Genomic DNA, 26,327 nt, shown 5'->3' on the forward strand with positions numbered 1-26,327 from the left:
TTCTAAAATAACACCAGTGTTTTCCCTACGGCACGTGGGGAGAGAGAAGGCCCCGTTCAGTGCTGCTGAGCTCAGCCAGGTTTTTTTTTTTTCTTTTTCCCCACACTGTTAACATCGGACGGCAGAGCACGGGGAAGGGGTTCGAAAACTGAAAAGATGGACAAGACTTTGAACCAACTTTGAGAGGAAAGACGAGACATGCTGCATGGGAGTATGGCGGACATAGAGCAGAGCTGGAGTGGATTTGGTGCAACGTCACCAGATGTTAAAAGCCCTTGACCTCACTCACTCACCCTGACAGTGGCAGCTCCAGTGGCTCCCTCGCGCCACACATTACTGTTGTTAACAGTGTTATCACAGGGCTGCCCTGGGCAAGATAAAGACTGTGGCCGCTGATTGGCCTTAAGTGAATGAGGGACTGGCTGCAGACAAACAGACAGAGAGGGGAGTGTCAGTCAGCCTGCCTCTGGTTAATGACAGCGGAGAGATAGAAGCTGAAGCAACAACATTTTGTGGGGAACTGTGTGTGTTTAACAGCAGGCTGGGAAAGGGAGCACAGGAGAACTAAGACAGTGCCATTAATGTTGTTTGGGTTTTGGGAGCCAGACAGGAATCTCTTTTTCTCTCTCCCTATCAGGATTGAAGGAGGTAGCTTGGCTGCTTGCTAGTGATCATTACACAGCATGATAGCACCGCAGCTTTGAGGTTTCCCTTTGGGACAGGCAGGGGGCCTCACAAGGCACAAAGAAAAAGATGGAGGATCCAGTGAGCTGATTTCGACCGATAACCACAACCAAGACCACTAGCTTCAGAAACCAATGGACCTATGCACACATCTTGTCTCACAAAAGAGCATTACTCTCACTCCCTTTATCTCTCTCCTTCTCACCCGCTGTCTAGATATAGTATATCTACTTTCACATTATTTTTAATTCAGTAGATGTAAGAGTGATAGGAGGGCTCTCTTTGTAAGACTTTTTTTGAGGCTCATAGGCTGTCGGATAGGCTTATCCTTTCTGTAGCTTTCAATAACTTCCATGTGCATTTCATTTCTCATCTCCTCCCTCCCTCCTCTGTCTCCTTTCCGCTGAGTGCTCCACACAGTGTACAGGAGGTCGGGCCAAGGCTAACATGTATCTATAATGTGTTCGTCTCAGGCAGCCCCCTGAGGAGAGGAGCGCTGCTTTGGCTCCTTGGCACAGCGGACAATGTGGGTGTTGTGTGGAAGAGCTGGCTGGCTGTACACTCACAGACGAGTCAATCTAGGGCCACTGCTGAACTGCTGCCTGTCCTGCTGCTCTAGTGCCTCAATAAGACCCCTCTTCACTGACTCTTTTTTTTTTTTAACCGCTTCAATTATTTGTTTTGCATAAATCTTTTAAAAAATGACAACTTTTTCTTCGACTCTCCATGCTGGATTTGATCTGTTCTCACCCCTCACACTCAGGAGAGCATGCTTTCTTTTATGGCCTTGTGTGTCTCTACAAGTGTGTGTGTGCCTACATGAGAGTGCTCCTTTTCATAGTGCTGACACCCGGCAGATTGAGACATCAGGCGCCTGCTCGCTGTGGTAAATTAGCCATTCTTCTCAGGGGCTAATTGGAAATCTAAATGTTTTGCAGGGGGAGAGAAGAGCTGTGAAGGAATGCAGTCTGCCTGGGAGTGAAAATCCAGATTACAGATTTTTTTTCCCCAATATTTTTATTTTATGCTATTTGACATAAATTTACTCTGATCATCACTATGTTGAGGGAAATCGCAAAACATATTGACTGTAAATGAATAGTGGAATGCAGTGCATAATGTTTATCCAGAACTTTTTGTGGAGATGTATTCTAATCCTGAAGCCTTTGCCACTTTTAATGAGCAAACACGCAATGCTCCGAATTAGTGGGAAATACATTTCCATACATAATGACCCAACCACAAAAAAGAAGAAGAAGAAAAAAAAAACATTAATTACAATGCCTCCATCTACATAATTCAGAATAAAATATGAAACAAAAAATGCCATTAACACTAATTGACTAATTCATCACAGAGCCTTGTTGGTAAATGTTCTTCCCTGCTTGAGTAGTTTCAGCAAAATGAAAACATTTGCATAAAGTTAAGGTTTGGGCCTGCCAGTAAACACTGAAAAGTGAGACAAAATATCATTAAACAATGTTGGACTTCTTGATGTAATAATTATGAATACCACTTTACTTATGAGTTGTGCAAAAAAAGTCTCTTCCTTAAGAAAAATTTGACTTTCTTGCATTTAACGTCAGAAAATGTTATGTATGCGAAGAGGAACAGATGCATACCTTTCATTTAATAGCTCTGCTTTGTCCTAAAATCGCAAAAATATTGTGTTGAAATGATGTGCTATGTTTTAAACTAATAAAAGGACATTTTTGCTATGCTAAATTTCCCTGGCAAGCATCATCTTCAAAGTGTCTTGAGAAGTCAAAGTGGTGTGACTTTGTTCTTTATAAGCAGACAGTCCTGTGAATGTGGCCGGAGGCTGGCCTGTGCACAGTTATGGGCGGTACTCCCCGTTGTTGGGGGTGAGTTTGAGGTGCTGGGAAAAAGGGCTGTGCATTCACAGTAAATGAAGCCTTGTGAGTAACCGTGGAGAGAGTGCTTCTTAACTGATGAGTTCAGAGACAACTTCCCAGATCTTCTCTGCCACATGGAGACACCCACAAAGCTAAAGACCTACTGCCATTTTTGGAGTAAACCACAGAAAGCCACTGAATAGCTTAGTTTTAGCCTCAGCCGTGAAAACAAATCTAAACACTGTGAATTGAGTTTTGTGTCATTCTTCTTAATTGGCAGCAGCAGGTTTTTGCCTCTTTTTCTTCTCTGTTCAATATGAATAAATGCGACAAGCTTCTGATCCCGGCTTTTCAGCCTATGACTGTTTATTTATCTATTTCAACTACACCCAAGGGAACAAAAGGCATGCAGAATGGCCACTGACAGCCATGTCGAATATCTCTTTCTGCCAAATCTGGCTGTTTTCTCTCACTGCTGTCACTTGATGTCTTTATGCGAGGCTGAGAGTTCGCCACTATGAAAAGGGTGGGGGCGAGCTGAGTGAGTGACCCCCACAGGAGGGGAGTATTAAAAGTAAAAAAGAGAGCGAAAGCAAGGGATGGATGAACCAGGAGGCGGGAGAAAAGTGGAAGGGGGAGAGGGGGCACCCCTGCCGGGTCCCAGGCATCTCGGCTGGCAGTCCCCATCTTGGCTTCAGACGGCTTTTGTCAAAGAGGGGAAAAGAGGGTCTCTTCTTCACTTGGGCACGGGACAATAGATGTTTTGTCAGTCAGGGAGGGGGTGTCAGTGGGGGAGTATGGAGGGATGCTGAAAGAGGAATAAAGCCAAGGACCCATCTTCACAAGGGGTGGGGTGGCGGCGGTGGGCAGCCCTTTGGGACTGGGCAGATGTTGAAATGAGGATGATTTATTAGCCTTAGTGTCCTTGGTGGCACTTGGCCACCATCCCAGATTTAGGAGAGAGGGAGAGTGACTGAGGGTAAGAGACATGGGGAACAGGGGGAGGAGGGCAGCTATGTATCAGAGACATCTTAATACCTTCTATGGGCATGGGGCGCTTCTTGCTCCCCGACCGTCATGGTATTTTTGTCCAATTCTCTCGTAGAAAAATAACTTGGTCGGGAGTCATCTGCATCACTGAGCTGGACCTTGTCACCCAGCATTACCCTCTCCCTCCACCACAACCTCTCCCCCAGCAAACCCAAACACACGGACTGCGAGTGCTGCCCTCGCTGTACCACCACCATCACCACCATCCCTCCCCTGCTTATATAAAACAACAAATTACCAAATTAACATTCCCAACAGTCCTCACTCTCCCTTCACAGTTCTGGGCAGAGACACTCTCAAACTTGCCAGAAAACAAGTGTAAAAGAAAAAACATTCTATGGGTGCATGCGGTTGTGTGTGTGTGTGTGTTTGTGTGTATTATGCGTGTTTTGCATGTGTGTGTGGTCAGGGAGATCTCCGCTTGTTGCCTCTGTTGCTGAAAAAAGGAAAAATTAAAAGCAAGGAGTAAAGGAGTTTCTCTCTGTGTGTATATGTGTTACTGTGTGTCTCAGGCAGCCGCAGATCTCTGCAGACTTAGCCCTGTGCTGTGCTGTAATTGGGAGGTGTCACATGTTTTAAGTCACAGCATGTCACCCTGTCATGCCACCCATGAAGACCCATGAGCCTAGCTCTGTGTGTGTGTGTGTGTGTGTGTGTGTGTGTGTGCGTGCGTGTGTGTGTGTGTCAGAAGCTACTGAACCTGAAGTGAGAAGAAATACAACGCATTCCTCAGTGCAAACCTTCCTTAACATTTCTTATAGTGTACGAGTGTCCCTTTTCATCCCCGCAGCACATCTCCGCTCCCCTCACACAAGCATTTCTCCCGAACTTGACCTCCCAATTTCTCTCCCTGCTTTCTACGGTCCTCCTGTCCTCTCTCTTCCTAGCTACATTTAATCTTGCGACTTGTTTGTCCAGTCTATTTCCCAGCCCACTGCTGACAAACTGTAGGAGGGTTACTTAAAGTAGTGGGGGAAAGTTTGGACAGCTTTCATCAAGGGTACCCAGGGGGAAGATTGATTGGCAAAGTAATTTACTGCCCAGTGTCCGTTCTGCACTCCTCGATCTCTACCTTTCTCCCCGCCCTTCTCCTGATCTGTCTATCCATCCATTCATTCGTCTCCAACTCTTTACAAATCCATACCTGCTGCCTGGAGGTAAAGGTCTCAGTGGGAGTGATAGTGAGTGAGTGTGTCTGTATATATGAGAGTGCCTATGACAAGTTCTGCAGGTCTGAAAGTACGGTAGAGAGGTTGGAGTCTCATTAACCGCTGGCACAGATGAAAAAGACTGATGGTCTTTGGGTTGACGCGGAGATTGACTGGATGGCTGCGATAGTGTGTGCATGTGGTGTGTGCGTGCATGTGTGTGTGTGTGCACATGTGTGGAGAATAGCCATGTGACTTAGGAGGTCTGGGGGGGGCAAGAGCTTTTGACATGAATGAGAGGGAGGGTCATCTATCATCCACAGAGAAGGGTTGAGGAGGGCTTGGAGGAAAAGGCAAGAGAAAGGAGGGAAGAGGTTGTGGGGTCAAGTCTCCATCACTCTCACTGTCTTCTGTTCTCTCACTGTCAACCTCATGGCGACTGACCACTCAGCGGACCCCTCTTCAGCCTGTCCCCCCTTTCCACAGGGCACCCGGAAACTTTTGTTCCGTTCATTAGTACAACAAATACATACAGATGCTCGGGGAAGGAGGATGCGGAGAGAAAAAGGATTTCTGAGCACATGCTCCCCCCAAATGACTGCTGATTTGGACACAATCTGTTTCTTTGTAAACAAACGGCAGGCTGAGCAACTCATGCGAGAAGTGGCCTCATTATTCAATGTAAACGTGGAGAGCTAAGTGTTTAAACAGGGTAATAGAGATAGGATGGTCTGTGATTTGCTTTACTTGTTTTCAGGTTAATAGTGGGAAAGCAGGATGGAAAAACAAAAGCTAAAGCTGCATGTGACAATGAAACAGACACCCATGAGTAATGGCAGGCTGACAAGTGCTCATGGGACACCTAGAAATGCTGGAGGTGCTGATTTTACGTGTTTGCGAGTGTCTTACATCACGTGAACATGTCCTTACGGCTAACGTCAGCATCACCTCGCCATAATCAAGTGTCATTTCATTTAAGCAAAGCCCTGCCTCTTCCTTTCTTTGCCTTGATAGCTGCAGTACATTCAGGTTAATGACTGTTGCCTCTGCGGTGTACATCAAAATGTCCACATCAGCAAAAAAAAAAAAAAAAAAAAACAGCCACGAAACATCCATTTCCCTGGTTTGCCAGGACGTGATGAAATGATTTCTTTCCCTTTGAGACATGTCATGATAGGAAGAGAGGCGGCCGACTTGTACCAGAGGTTAATGACGAACATGGGACAATGAGTGTGTGTGTGGGGAGTAGTGATGAATGGAGAGAAGTAGAGAAGATGGGTCTGGGGGCACAAAGACTGGCATACATATTCTTCCACCCCCCATGACTGCTCCATCCAAACTTTTTTTTTTTTACTACTCAATGGCCCGTTTTCTCCTGTGTGTCCCATGAATTATGTAAACGACCATGGAATCCCTTTCTTCCCATGGCCAGAGGAAGGCAGGAAAAGGGAGGAAGAAAAGATAGAAGTGAGAGAAATGCCTCCTCCTCACTTTTTTCTCTTCCTTACGCTGCCTCTGAACAACCTTTCATGTTGGCAGCGTGGGCCTGGGTTTCAGCTCGGTGGCCATGTGAAAGGATGATGGTGGCCGCTGAGTTGGTGGAGGGGGAGGGTCAGGGCACAATGACATATACGAGGAACCGAGGAGGCAGGCAGGGAAAGAATGCCGGCCTTGTTGTTGGACGGCTTGACGTTGATTAATGAGAGAGAGAAAGACAGAGAGCGAGGAGAGAAAATAAGAAGAGAGGGGTGGCACTGGTATAGTAGGCCAGATGGGGGGGGGGGGGGGGGGGGGGCTCGTAGGGGTGAGAGACTCCGGAAGAGCCCCGGGCTGCAGTACTGATCAGGAAGAGGGTAACTGCGGTGGAAGACCGCCCATCAAAAAATGTGTGTTTGTGTGTGTGTGTGTGTGTGTGTGTGTGTGCCTGGTGATACCCTGACTATTTGCCTGAGGGATTGTCTGTCTTGTCTCATACACAAAAACGCATGTAGGCACACACAATTCAACATAGGTCACATCAATCCTCATCCATCAAAATGCTCCTAAAAGACTGCCATCATCATCATCATCATCATCATCATCACCATTAAGAGCTGCTTTGTTGTCAGTTTGTCACACACACTCAAGAAGCTCAGCTGCTCCACAGAAAGGGAAAACAGCAGTCATAAACTTTGTTGCTGGAGTTGTATTTTGATTATTGAGTATTCAATCTGTTTATATTATATACAGACAGTTCATCATCAGCATCAACTGAATTCTGAAAATGTACACTGGAAATGTGAAAATAATAAGATACATTTGTTAAGTAATGTGCTGCATGAAGTGTTAAATATCAAATCTATTCTCTTGTTATAACGCTTACATCAAGATTTTAGAAGCAAGTTAAAATAAGCAAATAAGGCTGCAGGCCGTAGGAAGAGGCCTCGTCAACAGTTCACAGTTCCAGTGGTGAGAAAAAAGTGGATTATAGCGGTGTGAGAACTTTCTGTGGACGCACAGTTTTTTTTCCTCAGGCGAATTGTGAGTGAAATTAATTCAAGCTGACTACAGGAGCAAACCAACTTTCTCCAGCCACTTTCAAGCCCACAGTGAATATCTGACACTAACAAGAACGTTTGGGAGTGCAGTATCACTTTCAAATCCGATACAACACATGTTAAAAGAACCATAACTACCAAACACTTTGTGAAGTAACTCTCTAATGACTTCATGAAGACTTCCAGTCAGTTTTTCACATGATGGAAATTGAATTTTCTAATCAAATTCTAATCTTTCCTATCTTTTCCATGCTTGCAAATTCTCAAGTTAAACCCTCTTCCAATCAGTGTCTATGCTGACTGAGCACTGTTGACCTTTTCTACACCAGGAGTTACTCCAAGCCGCCTCCGTCTCCAGCCAAGAGGGATTTCAAAGCCTCTCCTGGATGTCCCAGGATCTTTTGTCTCCAACTCTCATCTATAGGTAAGCACAGTGTGCAGCCCCTTCCCCACCACCAGCCTCTTCAAAACTCTGCACAATAGCCAGATTTCCTCCCAATTTGCTGGTAGAGAATAGGAGGCTCAGGAACTCCTTTCAATAGCTTTGAATGGTGGGCCTAATTCAGACTCAATCTTTGGGTATGCCAGGCCTCACCCCAACCTTAGCTGGCCTTACTTTGGAGCTCCTGACTTTGGCTAATGCTAGGGCAATCCCACTGTTGGAGGACTTATCCTTGTGCGCATTTGTGCCTCTTTGGCAAAACACACCAGCTCGCATTTATGCTTCTGTGTCTTGCCAAATGATATTTCAAATCTTACTTGCCAAGGGTAAGCCGACAGAGCACATAAGCTCTTTGTCAGTAATGTTATGCTTCACACGCTTACACTCATTTCCATCTGGGAGCTTCCCACTACAAACCTCAGGCTTCTACTGTTGGCCATCCCTGACTGGGGAGCAGAACTGGCAGCTTTTTCCATCAAAACATAACTTCCCTAACCTCAAAGTGACCAGTGCCGCTTAAACATACATATATATGTAGTGAGTGTGTTTTTTATAGACTTGGAGTTCACTCGGCTGACCATTTGTTCTACTTGACCTTGCTGCACTCCTCTCTGCCCCAATTATGCAAGCGCACACGTCCACTTTGCATATTTGCACTTCTTTTTCTCCTGACACTCTTGAGGTCAGTTCTAATCAACCACCCTTCAGTTGTACACACAGTGCACACACACATACACACACCATTCTCACCAGAGTTCCTTAAAGACGCCCACCTTCCAGGTCCAAGGACTGCTATTAAAGCAATCAGGAGCTTTCTAAGCTAGGTCAAGAGCAAGGTGCTCACATGGGGATTCTGATTTGAATTATGCAAAGAGGCAATAGGAGGAGAAGGAAGGAAATAGAAAGAGAAGGAGCGACAGAGAGAAAGATGGGAAAGAAAACAACCAAGCCTTTTGTAGTCACACAGAGGTAAAATGTTGCAGACAAAAGGCACCGTAGAAGTGAAAGCGATAAAGGTGGGCAAGTGACTTCTGATGAGACAAAAGGGACTGAAACAGTGAGGAATCTAAAAGATTAGTCTTAAGTCCAACACCCCAACCTTTAGACCTGATGAAGCATTAGAGAACACGGTCAGGACTGAAATGGTGGGACCACACGCAGTTTTCTGTGTGTGTGTGTGTGTGTGTGTGTGTGTGTGTGTGTGTGTGTGTGTGTGTGTGTGTGTGTGTGTGAATATGTGTCTGTGAGATCAGCTTTCCCTGTGGTCCATTCAGTGTCTAGTGGCTCAGGATACTGAGACAAGAGGAGCAAGAGGAGAGAGAATTATCTTGAAATACGACTGGATCCTGTGTGTGTGTGTGTGTGTGTGTGTGTGTGTGTGTGTGTGTGTGTGTGTGTGTGTGTGTGTGCAAAAGACACATTGAGAGAAAGAGTCAGTAAGTGAAAAGAGACAGTAAACATGGTAACTGAAGAGCTGATATAGTGGCGAGGAGGGAAATGGGACAGACAGAGAAAGTGTGCCTACTTTGTGTGAACCCGATATTTCATGTGTGTATGTGCGTGTATGCATGTGCGTGTGTGTGTTTGCTTATGCTCTGGCTTATGCATGTTCAACGATTAATTACTAGTTGGGTGAAGTGATCCTTTGCAGCGAAGAAGAGTCTTATTCTGTAACTGATGAACGTACATCGAGACAACACTCGTTCTCTGTCGAGGTCGGACAGAACAAGTCTCATCAAATGATTCCTCACTGGAACGCAACACGACAACGAAAATAGAATCAAACTGAAATAAAATCCCAAATTTGTCACCAACCCTAACTGAAACTTCTCTGTAACAGAAACTTACGGAAAATGTAACGAACTTGTGGAAAATATAAGCCTATAATTGCTTCAGTGTCAACATATGCCATTGTATGTGTGTCCCTTTGTGTGTATAGTCAAGCCAAGCCTACCCTGCGGCGAACATAATCATGGCCCTGTCGTCCCCAGGTTAAAGGCTCACTGCTGGGTATTCTGGCACTAATGTAGTGCCAAACTATAGGGGTCACATTAGCCCTGGCTACTTCAGCATACATTACAGTAGAAAGACCTCCATTCCCCATTAAAAGCCACCAGCAGGCTATGATGTGGGCCTACCTGATGGCCTAAATGAGTCACTTAATGATAGTCGTGCTGCAGGGAAGGAGTGCTCAGACAAAGAAATACTGATTGGATACTGATTTAGTGCGAGGGTCAGAAGAATATGAGTCAGTGTATCATATCAGTTCTGTCACCTTTGTCATTTCAGGAATAGCAGGGGTCCAAGCTTTGAATGGGTATTAAGAGAGATAACATACTTCACATACTTTTTGTTACTTTTATGTTACTTACATACTTTTGTTACAGCATTATGGATAAGACCAAAAGTATCACGTAAATTATGTATAGTACGCACAAAAAGACAAAAAAAGTAATAATCCACAGAGACTAGCTTCTTATTAAAAAATTATGAATGTCATAGTTGGTGTTATTCTTTATCTGCAGATACCCTTAGCATCTCCACGAGTTCACAATATGGGTTTCCTTTATCTCCCCCTTATCGCTTAATCTGCTGATTCTTTTCTCAGTGTATTGATGAACTGGTGGATTGCAGTGGCTCAGCAGGTGATCCACCACCTGTCGACATGTTGAGGTGTCCTTGAGCAAGAGACTGAACCCCAAGTTGCATGGGTGCCATGGTCTGTGTGTAGAAGTGAATGGGAGAATTAGAGGCAAATTGACAGATTCCTTGAATCCATTATCAGAATTGTTGATTGATTTTCTATCGATCAGCTAATGAATTAATCGGCTAATCATTTCAGTACTACTTGACATTGGATATGCAAACAGCAAGCCAATATGACGTCATAGTTTATACTGTTTCTTATCCTCCAGTGGATGTCTTAATGTGTATTGTGTTTCTTGTTCATTCTGTGCGTCGATTTGTGTTTCCTTAAGTGAGGAACACAAACCACCTGAGGGTCACTGTAAGATCACTGGAGCTCTGTTGATGTATCTATGAGCTCATCTGTTTGTCCAGCAGAACAGGAAGAAGGCCCACAACATCCTGGAGGACAGAAATCAACTCCTACGTTCCCCTGGGTCCATCAGCAAGGTCAAGTGCACAGCAAATAGGTTCGGAGCCTCCTTGGAGTCTGGGGCCATATGGCAGGTAAGCAGCATGATTAATGAGAAATCTGGGCTGATATTAGGGTTAATTGACTGTGCTGGTCACCCCTCGTTATGGAGTTTCTTGTCCTTTGCACTACTAGTGCTTAGAGCAGAAGTTACTAAACAGACGTAGTGCTTTTTAGATTACTTTTACAGGATGATTGTGACTGTTTGCATTTTATATTTCCTTTTTCAACTGTAGCAGTCAACCAAACATCAGCTTCTTCAAATGCATTTTCTCTGTGCCTGTACTGATGTTTTCCTTTAACTCCATCCTGCTCTCTTCCTTTCACTACCTGTATCATTCTCTTTTTAATATATTGCCTTTTTCTGGTGAGAAGCCCTTTGGTTGGCTGCAAAGCAAATATCCCCATGGATTAAGAAATCTGAACTTTGAAAACAGAAGTTTAAATACTCAATTCTTGTGTTTGTTCATTTGAAATAAGGCTGGCAATCGCAGAAAAATGTGGACATCCTGAGTATGTTGCTGCTTAGCATTCAGATTGATTTTGGTTCATCTCAGTGGACCTACAGAGAGAAATTGGGTGCAAACATCCACGAAAACTTTCTCAATGGATGTTTGTATCCTTGCTGTGGGGTGTGGGAAGAGAGAGTGAGTGTGTCCCAGCAGCGGAGATGAGAGGAGGGTAAGTGAGCCATGTGGAGGAAGCCAGAGGGTGAGTGGTGATCTGTAAGACGATACCCTGCTACCTTCCCTGACCCCCCTGTCGGGCCACTCTGTTACCTGGACAAGATGGGAGGTATTAAGTGGCCCGCTGTCCCGCTAGGTTGAGTTGCTGATCCGCTAGCCAGAGAGGAAAGCCAACCCCTACTCCCATCTTCACTTCAGTGGGAGCGTTTGTTTTGATTTTTGTCCTCTCTTTCTCACAGACAAACCTGAGAGGCCCAATTTATCTGGGATAGAGTGAGGGGAAATAGGGCGCCTTGCCACTTGAACACTAGAACTTTAAGCCGGCAACGGTTCGCCGATTCTCTCTGCCAATGTCTTCCTTGACTGTAATGTAATGCTGACATACACAGAGCAACAGAGGTCTTTTGATAATACACTAATGACAGATTAATAAATAATATATCACGATATAGTGATAACAATGTAGACAATTTCAATCGATCAATGAATCTTCTGGTCCTTGGATGGATCTGGTACCCAAAGGACAGAAAGCAGATGAAAAGTGGAATCAAAAGCCACCACTTCCACCATGATTTTGTTTGTTCTTTTAAACTAGAGGACATCTCTAGGTTTCCTGTGAGGAGTCAACAATGTGTACTGATGCCCACCCACATCTTTAGGCCGGGCAACACAGGGACTGCCGAGAGAACAGGAGGAACAATTTGCTCATTCTCAACCAAGACATGGGGGCTTTGGGCGAAGGGAAAAAAAGACACCCAATATCCAAAATCCCTCTCTCAGGGCCATCATGTGAAGAATTCCCCCTCTTCTCCTCCTCCTATGCCCCCCCCCACCCACCCACCTCCCTCCTTTCCTCTTCTCTTCTTTTCTTTTTTAATCAAGCCGTCTGGGGTTGTCAGGTCTTTTGAGACGAGGACTCCCAGCCATGTGAAAAGTTAATCCCTTGTGGGCCTTCTTCTCCGTGGCGCTCATCTCCCTGGGAACACTGGTGGTGGCTTGCAGGCAGGTGGCGGTGGGCGGGGGGAGGTGAAAAGGAGGAGGGATGGATGGAGGGATGAACACAGGGCCACCCTGACCAATGGATCTAGTGGTGCAAATTCTCTCCAACCCATCGCTAACTCTGAAGCCCACACCTGAACTTACGGCCCTGTTACCCCCCCCCCCCCCCCAACACACACACACACACACACACACACACACACACACACACACACACACACACACACACACACACACACACACACACAGCACCACCCAAATTCTGCACCAACAACAATTTTTTCCTCCCCTCTTCTTCACCATCCTGCCTCCCTCCACCCACTCTATCTCAATCCCCAACTCCAAGACCTTTTGATGAGGTTCCCTGCCTGACCGACAGACGGCTGGAATAGAGAGCACAGAGGATTTGCGGCGTGGAGAGCTAGTTGAGTGGCTTCTGAAGGATGACAGTGGTTCACAATGGAGAGGGTACTCCTGTTGCATTGTGCCCCAAACCTCGTCGGCACAGCATCGACCCCCACCCCATCCACCACCCAGCCACTTGGCTTCAACCGTTCCTCTCTAGCCGTTTCACTGTGTCAAAGCAACAATCCCGACAGACTCCTCTTGGGCCTTCTGCCAAGGAATGAAGGACACGATAGATAACAATGGAGGTAAGACGAGGGGTTCAACGGTGCTTTTGTCAGGATTCTCTCAATGAGCTGTTTCAGGGACATCAACAGCAATTACAAGGAGTGAAGACACAAGGTGCCTTTACTTTTACAGCAAAGAAATCATATTTCGGTTGAATGTTGAAGGCAGAAAGGTCAGACAATGTGGCTCACAAAAGCCTTCTCTAGCTGTCTGAAGGAGACAGACAAATGCACACTTGAATGCTTTGCTTGCAGTGCACTTTTTCCTCCTCGGCCTCCCTCTCAGAGCGAAGTGCCATTGGAAATATAGACAGGCTCAGTCAGCCATCTTAATCCCTCTCCCCTGTCCATCTCACGCTCACTCAATCCACCCTGACCCCACACACTCTCACTCTTTCACACACATGCACAAACACTCATCCGCCCCCCCCCCCCCCCCCCCCCCCCCCACTCCCCACCCTAAGAAAAGCGCTTGAGGCAGAGAGAATCTCTGTTGGAGGGGTGTACAGAGTGAGATTTGGGAGTTTGTAAAGGTCAGCACGGACTTTGTTCAATCTGAGGGTTTATCTCAGCAACAGCAGGGCAGGACAATGGGGCCGCTCGCCGCGCAACAGAAACCCAAGCTGTGGCAGCTAAATTACTTCACTGATAAGGCCAAATTAGAAGCACTGGGACCCCGGAGGCCAGGAAAAGAGGAGGAGGGAGCAAAATGAAAAAAAGGAGAGGAGAAATAGAGAGGGAGGGCACGTAGGATTGAGAAAGGGGGTTACAAAATCAATGAATCACAAAAGAAAAGATTTGAGTCTGTGATCTCAGTATAATTAAAGCACGGGCCTTTATTTTGTTGTGAAATCACATCATGTCGAATGCACAGGCATCAGCACTTCGCACTACTCTGGCTTGGAAAAAGTCTGCAGAAATTGCAATGGAACACTAATATGTTTGTATAAGAGCGTACAGATGAACACAAGGCTGTGTGAGGGATGCTCAGAAGGCCCTGTGGCGATCCATCACGTGAATGCTAGAAAGGGGGCTGTTCTCTGTGTGTGCACCCATGAGCATCTGTGCAAGTGTGTGAGAACAGATGTATAAAGATGAAAAGAGAAAATAGGATATGGAAAGCTGTGTAAAGCAATGACGAGCAATGGCGACTCCCGTCACACATCCCCCTCTGCACAGGAGAGGAAGAAGAACAAGGCTTGGAAAAAAGGCTGACTTGTGCTGCTTGAGTGGTTTGGTAGGCACCATGCTTCAAGTGCGTGTGCACTGTGTGTCTGCTGGTGTGTTCTTACACTTTCTACAGTTGTACTAGAATATGTGCCTCTCTCTCTCCCTCCCTGAATAAACACGTCAGGCACACAACGTAAAAAGCACTTTAAACTTGTTCAGAAGGTGGCATTGTGAGCTCTTGGCCAGCAGAGGGGAGCAGGCTTTGTCACCAGAAACACTCTGGCCCAATAAAATATCAGCAAAGTGACAAATGAAGACTTTAATTATAAACCAGTATTTGATCTCAATTATTAAACAATAAGGAATGGTACATAAATGTAGAGAAGCAGCAGGAAAAAAGAGGACAACAGGGATGATAATAACACGATAATAAGACTTTCATGTAAAGCCAAACGACCATCATGTCATCAAATAGACAACTGCACAAAAATGATCTCAGTGAGAGTGCACATACAGTCACACTCTCACATAATGTGACAGTGCTTTTGTTCTGGTGTTTGGCATAACTTTTGCATCACATGGCTCGAGACTAAGAGTCTCAGAGAACTACAATAGTTTTTTTTTTTTAACACCTTTCTGTGGTACTGGGTGGCATGCTGGGTACCGCTGCGTACCAGCTGCACCAGCATCAGCTCAACTCCTCTCCGGAAAGAGTGACACAGAGTAAAATCATATGACATTTGCAGAGGACTGAGGGGCCTGCGGTGCACTGCTCTGACCATTAAGGAGATTTGCAGAAATCCAGGCAGCCTCACCTTCTCTTTCTCTCTGGAAACACAAACTTGATTTGTTGATTTGGGTTCATTTGTTCACTCACTTGACTGTTAACTTCTGCCTCTGCTCATTTTTCAATGGCATTCCTGACACAGCGAATTGCATATTGTTCTACAGCTATATGTCATGTATTAGCTCACAGTGACTGCCCCTCTAAGGAATCAGCTATGACGAAGCAGTACTCTGATAAACAGCCATTTTACAGGATTGCTTCTCCATCTACAGCTACAGTTACTGCTCCAGGTCATCAGAGTCTCTTTCACACATGCATGCAGATTCAAGTCTTGGTGACAGCTGCACTGGTTAAGTAAAACAAGCTGTGTGGATGTCAACTCGTGTCACATGTCACTTGCTTAATATGTTACAGAATTCTTGAAATAGGATTAAAGAATTATTTACACGGTGTTTGAGGTCTCATTATCTTTTAAAGATTTCCTCGCTGTCATTTTTAGACTCTCTAAACACAATATACAAATATCCCCGTAAACATGTCGTCATCAAGCAGTTAAAATATATATTCTCAGAGTTGATGACAATATTAGGAAACATCAGAATTAACTACATACCACTCCACTTATGCTTTGCAAACGGTCGGAGTGACTAGCGTGCAGAATAATATAAACGAAATTGAATGAGGCAATGATATCTCACTTATGAAATGTCTGGGAAACATCTGTTTAAACTGTTATTTGTCATCTTGACACAAACACTTGTACTAAATTAAGATATTACACCAAACTCCTGGTGAGATTCAGTTTAAGTTGGGGAAATCTGACAGATTTAGGATCATGTGGAGGGTGAACCAGTGCCAAAGATGATTAAAGCACAGAAATGTGGACGTGTGCATCTGTGAGCACGGAGATACACATACAAGCACACACTCTCTCTCCCTTACACACACACAAGCGTACCTCTATAAATCTTTCTTGACTCTGTCAAAACCTCCTTGTTGTCTCATGCAGACAAGACTCCCAATGACAGTGGTGGAGCAAATGAGCGAAAATCACTCGAGCGATTCCATAGACTTTCCAAAGTAAAGACATCCCGGCCTGTTTGACACTTCAACAATTCAACACTGTTTTTAGATCTAATGTCGTCATCGTGCTTAGCTTCTCACTCTACCCTGTTATTCTAAATGACCGAGTGGAGGAAAGAATAACACAAGAGAATGTCTTTTTCCTGCCTGCCTGTGCCTCTTTATGTTTGTGTGGACATGTGCACGTGTGGTAATGTACATTTCATATGCCTGTACATGTCCGTGTTGAACCACATTACAATAGTAACACACCCAAATAAACACTCCTTTAATATCAAGCTTTTAAACAAAGATACACTTGGAAAAAACAGAGAATAGGAGAGGTTACCAGAACTTTTATACTTAACATGCTAATAACTAAATTTAGTGCAGTCCTCTCTCTCTTTCTACCAGTCCTATGCTCTTGCAGGCCCGTTATACTTTCTGCCTGCACCATGACTGTTTGACTCTGACAAAGACGCACACTGTGCTGAAGCGTTAGTCCTTATACCTCATAAAAAGTGATTAAAAGGCACAGGCCTGTGCTCCAGTTTCCTCCTGAGCTCACTGCTTGTGGATGGAGTTCTACAATGCAGTACAAAAACTGTAAGGAGTTAATGAAAATAAGTATTTCTACAGCCAAGGCTTTTGGGCCATGTTGTGTATCTGATTATGGAAAAAATCACAACAGCCACAGGGACCTGATTAATAGGTCACCACCTCCTGCTTGAGTCACAGAAATGTTAAGCAGCACAAGGGATTTAGATTTAAAGTGAGGGAGAAAGGGAAAATTGAGTGAAAATGGAAGAAAGAGTGAGTGATCTGTGACCAAAAAGGTCTCGCATTGGATGGCTTGTACCTATACGATTCCAGACACGCAACAAAATATGACAGAGAAGTCAGAGCTGACATGAGATGAGCCTCATTTATAAATATCAACCTAGCAGCAAGAGCTGGGAAGGTGGGAAAGCATATGTCTGCATAATAGTATGAATCTAATCACCAACATAAACAGCCTTTGACAAATGTCATCATCTTCCACTGTGGCAAAGAGCAGCGTCATTGTCTGCTCCTGCCTTGAGGCCCCAACTGATGAGACTATTCATCAGGACAATGACGAACGATGGGGTTTCACTCAATACACAGTGGAAGAGGGGGGACTGGACAGGAGTTACCTGCGCTTCCTCACAGACGACTGATGGGCCAATGTGAGGGGTTTTAAATTAATGTTTAAAGCACCTCTGCTAAGAGAAACCTTGTGCAATAAAGGATAGCATTGTGGTGGAGATGCGTGAGGAGACTGTGATGGGGGTTACTGACGAAAACAAGAGGTTCCATTGAGAATGCTTGGCTGGAGCGGCTGAGGTCTGAAACCAATGACCAAGTAATAACAGCCCAAATCCCAGGGACAATATTTGTTGAGTTCCACTCTCTTCAAAGATGGATGACTTTGCCCCATGTACTTCCTTGGGAGCCTGGACACCTTTCATCTGAGCCCTGCAGATTAATTTATTAACTAATTAACAGATGTTGGTAACGAGTTATGAAGGAATGATAAGGTATCAGGCTTCTAATCAAACCTGACATTTAATTTGCTGCCCTGCTTCCTCGTTATCAATTACTCTGCTCATTGAAGATAATTGACAACGTTTTGCACCGGGACACAGGAGGCTTGTCTTTAACAGCTTTCTTAAAAAAAAAAAGAGAGCGCACTGCTGTGGTGTTTCTAGGGGCAACGACGACCATATGTTTAATATTAGATGGAATCTGTTCCACTGGAGTGCTCCGAAAGCTGGGAAAATTGGATTAAATTGGCTAATGGCATGTTTAAAACCTACATAAAATGAACGTGAATGGAAGATATTACAGCACCCAGGCCTGAGACTTGTGGTGTTATGCTCTCTCTCTGGTGTTTTTGCTCTGTGTGTAAACTTGGGGTTTCTGTCAAAGTCAAATAATGATGACAGAAAACCGCACACTGTTGGTCAATACTGTTATTAGAAACCACAGGTTTGATATCCTTTTCATTACAATGTGGGACTAAACACACATGTGCCAAAGCAACTCTTTACGTTAACACACAACTTCAAACATCCCTTCATGAAAAAATGTGCAGTTAGTTGTGTCATTTACACCATTAAACAATCTTAAAAGATTTTTTTTTTCATCACAGTGCTGATATATGTGTAAACTATATTGAGGGTATTATGTGCAAAATTTTAAAGAGAGCAATCACTGAAATCACCAAACCATGTTTTTGTTCTAATCCCTGGTAACTGATAACCATGAAGATACTTCCAGTTTTATGCATCCAAGCTTTTTCCCAAACTTACAATGCCTTTGCACCAAAGAAGGAATTGTATCTCTGTTGTGTGGGAGTGGCAGCAGTTAACTGACCCTTTAATATATAATCTTCCTCTACTTTCAAATAAAACTAGATCTGAGGGGGTTAAACTAAGCTGCCAGCTGTTTTCCCTGCTGTGCCTTTAAGGAGAAGTACTCTCAGCTCAAGGCCATGCTCATCAGAGCATGGTCCTGATTTGATTACTAAAAGACATGATAATGACCCCATTTATGTGAAGAGCTTCACTCCTGCTATACAATAGTGTACACGGTGGGGGTTCAAGTTAACTAGAGGTAATATTAGGCCTTAGTGTCTAAAAATGGATGACTAGATGCCTATGTTAAGGTTAGTGAATGCTTACTTTCTCTGAACTTAACCAACTCATAATTGAAGTGGCAGACATGACTGTCACCGTGAGAACACTGGAAAGCACATTAGTCAAATGAAGCAGGAAACGACTCTATCGTTGGTTATCTCACTCCCTCTCTTTCCCACTCTGTCTCATACTATCCATTCACTTGGTGTGACTACTGTCTTCTGGCAGTCCCAGGGAGTTTCTGCCCTATCAGCTCAGTACCAGTCACCTTAAGGGCCAAACATCAAGATAAGGAACACCTTTCTGCAGAAGGCAAACAGATCAGACAAGTTCCAAGCTGCACCTTGAATGCCCTGTAGGGATATCTTGCGGCATAAGAACTTGGCCATCTGCCCTTCTCAGGCACAACACAAAAGGCGAGCAAACACTTTAGGAGGCGAGAGGTGGGTCAGGACAGATAAGTGTCAGGGTGCGCCAGGACTTCTTCTCTCTAAAGTTTGGAGACAAGGACGTTAGCTTAGCTCAACGATTAGATCGAGAACAAAAGGAGCACAGTGTCAGCGTGAAAAGCGAGCTGTCAAGCTGGAGATTAAGTGCCTGACAGTGGGTGCGGGAGATGCATGATGCCATGGCTGGATGGTGTCTGTCACGTAGAACCTTGGCGACACAAGAGTGCCCGCCAGATGTCTTAGCCAATCATTAAGTCAATAACAGGGTAAACAGAAGAGCTAGCATACTTTTTGCCTCTTTCCACACATCACTGGATGAATGATACTGATATGGAAAATCACCCCACAAAAGGTAAACACAAAAAGAATAAGGGACAGAGAAAAAGAAGTTTGCCTGGCAACAAAGTCATCCCAAGGTCCACTGCCACAAAGAGACAAATATGGCTGCAGGGCTGACACGGAGTCTATGATCCATGTTTTTGTGTGTGAAAGCATTTGTGCTGACCTTGTCCAAAGGGTCTACATAACTGCACATCCCTGAACTCAAAATGCACAATATGTCCTTCTTCTATGCCTGGTATCATGCCTCAGACGATACAATACCCTCAAGGTATCATCCTGTGTACAATTTACATTCCATAAATTGACAACGACAGAGCACCAAGATTGGTAATTACAAGTGACTCCATCCTCTCACAGTTGGTGAGAGGTAGGTGGTGTGCGTCAACACCTGATGTGCGTTGATCTTCAAACAAGAACTCCGTGAGATAGCAAACACTCAAGCTGGAGAAACAAAAGATAGTGAGAAAAGACAAAGCTAATAAGTGCTAGAGGAGTTTCAAAAGCAATGATTCAGTAAGGACACGCCCAGTGGGCACAGAGTAAGCAGAGCAAACACCATTAATATCACTGTGAGAGGGGTTGGCCATATCATTTTCATTCACTTCACTAATGTTCTGAATACAGACATGACTGAGAGATGTTATTTTCTCTTGTTTTTCCTCTAAAGATAAAAGTCAAAGTCATTACTGTAAGAAGGATTTCATGTCGCTCATAGATCCCAGCTGCAAATTTGCAGTTTGTTCCTCCTAACATGCACTGCATCCTCCACAAATGTGTTGCACTCTCTCCTGCCATCTGAACACCCAAGGGAGTTAGATCAGTGAGTCCATTCAATGCCAGTCAGTGAAGAGCACAATACCTCCAGCCATTGTATGGTGACATGACTCTATCAATAGGCAAGCCGGGTCAATCTACCGGCCAGATAATAGCAGCAGTCACTCTGACAGTAGATCCCCACAGTGGACTCTCTGAGGGCCTTGCCTCACTTTGCTTGCTCAGGCCTTCCTATCCTGAGGGGTTGGCAGCCCTATGCTCACACACACAACCAGAAAGACACACACACATACGGTAGACCTGGGGCCCTGGCGTTCTATCATGTTGTGCTAAAGGGGGAGCATAATGGTTTTTAAATGGATGACTCGGTGCTGGCTAGAGAGGGAGTCTGAGACAGAAGAGAATGGCCATGGCCTGCAGCGAAGCAGCTCTTAGATTGAGCTGTCCGTCTCGCTGAAATGAGTCTGAGTTAACACCTCTTCCAGTCCCCGGTGCCCCAGGACAGACAATAGTAGGCTTCCTCTCTGCCTTCCTCTTTCTTCTTTCTCTCACTCCTACTCTTTCACTCCCTCTGTTTCTCTCCACCAATCTACACTTCCACTCAGATATCCAGAAAGCGCTACAGCCTCAGCCATGTGATTGTTAGAGCTGTTTGGCTTCATTGGTAGACCGCGGTGCTCGCAAAGCCAACATAATGAGTTATTGCCAGTCTTAGTAAAAAAATCCACAAAAATGCAGCCAATGTAGTTAAGATGTTTTGGCTTCAAGCGTACTACTGCAGATGGCATATATCATTGTTGATGAGTAAAAATCTTGTAACTGCAATTTTGGGGGATTTCATGTTTCCAAGGATTATAGGGATACATGTACAATATGGTCTGCAACCATTGATTTTAAGATAATTTAATCAACTGAAAATGAAGAGGTCATCATGAAGAAAACAGGGCTGTTTAACTCTTAGGAATGTTTTACAAATTGCAGTATATAACAAGACTGCATACTACAATTTATTATGAAGTGGAAGCATGGTTAAACTAATCACTCTGATAACTAAATTCAGCACTTAATCCAATTTCGTCTTCCTACCAAGAAGGTTCTATATGAAGCCTTGGTCAGATAAGATCACATTTACACCACAGAGATCTCAGATGACTTCACTTATTATCTCTCATAACACGTCCCCCTGTTTTGGCAGGGGACTGATGTAACACACTCACAGAATTTCCATGCCGAGTATCAGACTCCTCCGGTGTTTCTGCTGCTGTGAGAAATATGTTTTTTGCATCCTCTTTTCTTACTCTATCATCCCCATTAATCGTTGTTTCTCTCTCTTTTCTTTTAACACCTTTCTTCACTCAGCCATGTCGCAGTCACTCTCTCGCCTGTCTATTTGTCTAAGACCAGAGGCAGTAGATGAGTAGAGGGGTATATGGTGAAAGAGGGGGGAAAGGGGGTGTATGGGACTCCTGGGGGAGTCTGTTGATGACTATCAACAGGCTGACTGTTATGACTATCTGTGATAAGAGTCTGGGAGAGGAGAGTCCCCAAAGGCTTCCAGCCCCAAACCAGACAGGATATCTTAAAAAAAAAAAAAAACAGGCCCTGTCAGAGTGATTCCTTCAATGACCACTCAGGAGGAGGAGGAAGAGAAGACAGATCAATCGCTCCGTTTTGACAGGCTGGGAGGCAAAGACCAAAGATTTTACCTTGAGGGGAAATAAAACTGACCTCAGCTGCAACATGCAAATGAAAAAAAAATGCATTGCTCACAGCATTTGTCAAAAAGAACATTTAAATATGTCACCAAAAGACCAAAAGTGTGCCAAAGGCAGTGGCTGGCAGAATCTGGACTGTGTTCATGTGAGTGCTGTGCTATTAAACTTCACTTCAAACTCCCTCTTACAATGGCCAAAATCTAAACTCTAAAAAGTCTCTTAAACTCTTAAATGTGCAACAATTTACTGCGTCTTCCTTCTCTGGGAGGTGTGTGTGTGCGTCTGTGCGTGTGTGTGCATCAGGACATTTCTAAGAGAACATGTGTGAATGTATCTCTTTAGAGCTGAAGGTGGCCTTTTTCCTACAAGGCAGAGAGCTAAAGCTTCGCTGATGAATATGCATTAGTCGGGTGTCTTGGGGAGAAAAAAGGAAGGAGGAGGAAAACTGAGAGAAAACATGAGAGCTACGGGGAGAGTGTAGCTTTTGGAGAGGTGCCCTTTGCACCCCGAATGGCTAGCCATAATATGAACTTTAAAAAGGAAAATGTTCAGCCTGGCACACTGCCATATAGCGTGTGCCTGTGTGCTCTAATCGCCTGCTCCTACAACTGTTAAGAAGAAAAAAGGGTGAAAAAAGAAATGAAGGCTTTAGCGGGAAGCGCCAGGAGTTCATCAGACTGAAACTATTATGGGAAACTCAGAGATTCAGTAAAAATTTTGTCAATGAGAGATTCATGGAGATTACTTTATGAGCCAAGTTTTTCAGACAGATATTTACAATTTCTTTCTCGGGGGAAAAAAATGACCAGATGCTTTGAGAATACAACTGCTAATATTGATTGTAAACGCTTTTAATTCTTAAACTCTCCCATAACTTCAATCTCAGTTTTACTCCACTGTTGCACAACTGCAACCCTGATTCCAAAAAACGCTGGAACGCTATGGAAAACATAAACAGAATATGATAACTTGCTAACCATTTTTGACACATACTTAACTGAAAACAGTACAAAGACAATAAATTTAATGTTTTACATCATCAACCTCATGCTGATTCTGAATTTGATGCCAGCAACACGTTTCAAACAAGTTGGGACAGGAAAAGCAAAAGACTAGGAAAGTTGTAGAATGCTCCAAAAACAGCTGTTTGGAACAACAAATATGATATATCAGAAATGTTATCAATCAATCTATGTGGCCAACATGATAGGATTCAATAGAAAATATTTGCCCACATTTCTGATGGTCTTCTAAATGCATGTAGTAAAAAAAAAAAAAATGTGAAAAATTATTGCATGGTCTGTTGGTCCACATTAAAAATTTTATAAACTCCCAACTGTGTACCGGTGGTGTCTAATTCAAGTACATCCTGCCCTTTCCAACATGATGTTCCAATGATTAACTTCTACGGTCAAAGCCTTTTTTCCTTTTTTACATACAAATGTAATATTAGACTATGTGAATGACCGGCCCCCTAAATGAATGAAGAGTCAAGGAGTCAGTGAAATGAAAAGCAGGCCAGTATATTTCATCTCTGATTAGGCACATGAGAAAGAGAGAAGGAGAGACAGAGAGAGAGAGACAGAGATCAGGAGTTTTCCTTTTTTTCCTAATGAGCTTACTGAAGCAACTTCAATATCCTCTAATGTCATGTTGAAATGAAAATTAATAGTTCAATATGCCGCCACCGCATTGGGCCATGCTTCTTCCATTTCCATATCGGGTGGCGTGACCAAATGAGTGTGCTCGCTCGGACCGACGCCCAGAAAAGCTGATACCTCCACTAATCAGCCAGATTTTTCCATCTGACATTGCTGTGCTGCTGAACTTCTGGATGACTGTGTTTTGTATGGATGTGTGTGTATATTTCTGTGTATGTGCAGGATCAAAGATGAGGTCCAGTGATACAGGGCGTGCAAATGGAATGAGCATCTTTGCTGATGATGAGAATCGCCTGTGAATTATGAGTGATGGCATCTCCTTCATTCCCTTACCCTCTTCCTGTCCCTCTCTTAATTGATATTATTACCCTGTCATTTCATATCTCACTGTACATTTGTGTTTGTGCCACAGAATATGTAAGTGGTCAGACATGATAGACAGCTGTGGTGAAATGAAGAGGAAAAACAACCCAAAACAAAGTACAAAGAAGTCGGGCTGTTTCCTACCTCCCATCCAAAGGAGCTGTCTTTGCCTGTGGCCCCATGATGCAGCGTGCTGTGCAGACCAAACCTCTCGCCAGCACCAATGCGGGTCTTGGCCCAAACGCCCAGGCCGGCACCGGGCACAGAGGACTCCCGCAGCTCCAGGTCGCTGGGAATGGGAATGTCATCTGGAATGTAGACAGGTGCCTCGTAGGGCGAGCCCTCCTTGGGTGTGGTGAAGTCCTGGTCATTGCTGCTGCTGTTGCTGTTGTTGTGAAGGTGGTGGTGGTGGTGGGTGGCGTAGATGTGGGGCTGCAGCAGGTGGTGGTGGTTGTTGTTTGGATGGGAAGGAGTTGGTGAGGGCAGGGGGGACATGTTGATGATGCCGTCGTCTGCGTCATCTTCTGGGCTGTCTGCACCACCTCCGCTGCTGGCCGCTAAACCAGGGAGGTCGGCCTCTGTGTCGTACATGCTGTCCACTGGCTCACTGTCATCTTGGAGACAAAACACACAGAGACTGTTATTGATGTGCAGATAGAGGTGGTATAACATGATATTGTTTTGCTGGAGCCCTCTGTCTTGGCACCTCTGCTGCATCAAGAGACTGGCTGACTTTCTTTTCACCCAGAGCTATTGGTGGTCTGAACATGGCTTGAATCATATCTCCATCCTCAGTTAACACTGCACATCCAGCCACTTCTTGACCGTAAATTACATAAAACACCCTACTTCAATCTCCAAACCTCTAAACTGTTAGAAAACCACACTGTGCAATGAGAGAATTTGGGGGTCCTCAGAAAAGAATACCATCCGATGACCTTCAGCTACAAGATGCTGAGCTCACAGATTTGTAACTTATGTGAGAAGAGCCAACGAGGAGAAGAGAAGAAGCTTTAGTTTAGCCAAGTTCTTGATGGGAAAAGTTCTCATTTCCATCGCAGTCGCTGTTTCCTGCCAGGACTCATCTTACAAATAATGGCTGTGTCTATCACTGACCGGTTAGCCTCGTCACCTATCATTATTGTCACGTCCAGAGACTGACAATATGATTGTGCCTGCACTCAAGGATCCCACCACTCCAGCACGAGTGTGATGAGCTGATGCCAACATAATGCAAAAATGCTTTTATGCAAAAACTTTTTTTTAATTAACAAAAGAAGCCAAAGTTCTCAAACACTGAACACAAGAAATACAATAAAAAAACAGACATTTGACGCAAGCTTGATGCTGTGCTTGACAGTTTCCAATAGGCAGTGCAACCAATACACTCCAGTTAGTATGAAAAAACACAGATCGTAAATACCAAGCCCTAGTCTATACGTATTTGTTTGTGTGTGTGTGTCTGCCTCAGCACATCTATGTGTGCCTCCTTCTTTTCCTCTCTGGACAGATCCTGGTGTCTTTCGTCAAAGCACCACTGCAGTTTTACTATCTAAACACAGGGACTGGCAATCAGCGGGCTAACTAGGCCCAAAATTACAGCAGGAGTGGTTCCAATCAAGCTCTCTCCCTCTGTTAGCCTCCATCTAGCCTGCTGCCAAGCCTGCCACCACTTCCAAGGTTTTAGCTGGAGCAGCAACATGACATTTTTTAAAATGCGCTTGTGAGTACATGGAAGTTTATTAGGTCACAATGAAAGTTTGTGGCTCGAATTTTAATAAAACTCCATGTAAGAGATATGCATCATTAATAAGTTAACTAAAACAACAACTAATATGTTTTCTTTCTGTTTAAAGGGTGTATTGATTTCTGAACTAATCTTTCTGTTAATACTTGATGAGGTGAGGAGGGAAACGCTGAGGCTTGTAAATTGTAGAAAGATTGACTGAGCTAATCAAGAAACCAAAGCAGAAAAAGTCATCACTGAAATTCAACGAGAGCACATTCATCGTGCAGTGCATCATTTTTTTGTTCTTTGATAAATATTTGGGTTCCTGCCCAGTGACAGATGTGGACTGTGAAACTTGTTAAATTAACTGACATGTAAGTTTTAAATGTGAAATTTGAAACTATGAACGCATGTGACAAGGGCT

General features: G+C 44.3%; 1 protein-coding gene across 5 annotated transcripts in view; it reads right to left on the minus strand.

The window, feature by feature from the left end:
• prdm16 (PR domain containing 16) overlaps positions 1 to 26,327 on the minus strand; it is a 180,420-nt gene that overhangs the window by 95,388 nt on the left and 58,705 nt on the right. For all 5 annotated transcript variants that reach the window (XM_070969433.1, XM_070969432.1, XM_070969430.1 and 2 more), the window contains exon 2: positions 24,319 to 24,788. In XM_070969433.1, coding sequence (XP_070825534.1) covers positions 24,319 to 24,788 — 470 coding nt within the window. The remainder of the gene's footprint in view (positions 1 to 24,318; positions 24,789 to 26,327) is intronic.

Source organism: Chaetodon trifascialis, chromosome 8, assembly GCF_039877785.1.
Source record: "Chaetodon trifascialis isolate fChaTrf1 chromosome 8, fChaTrf1.hap1, whole genome shotgun sequence".
In the NCBI taxonomy this organism is placed as follows: domain Eukaryota; kingdom Metazoa; phylum Chordata; class Actinopteri; order Chaetodontiformes; family Chaetodontidae; genus Chaetodon; species Chaetodon trifascialis.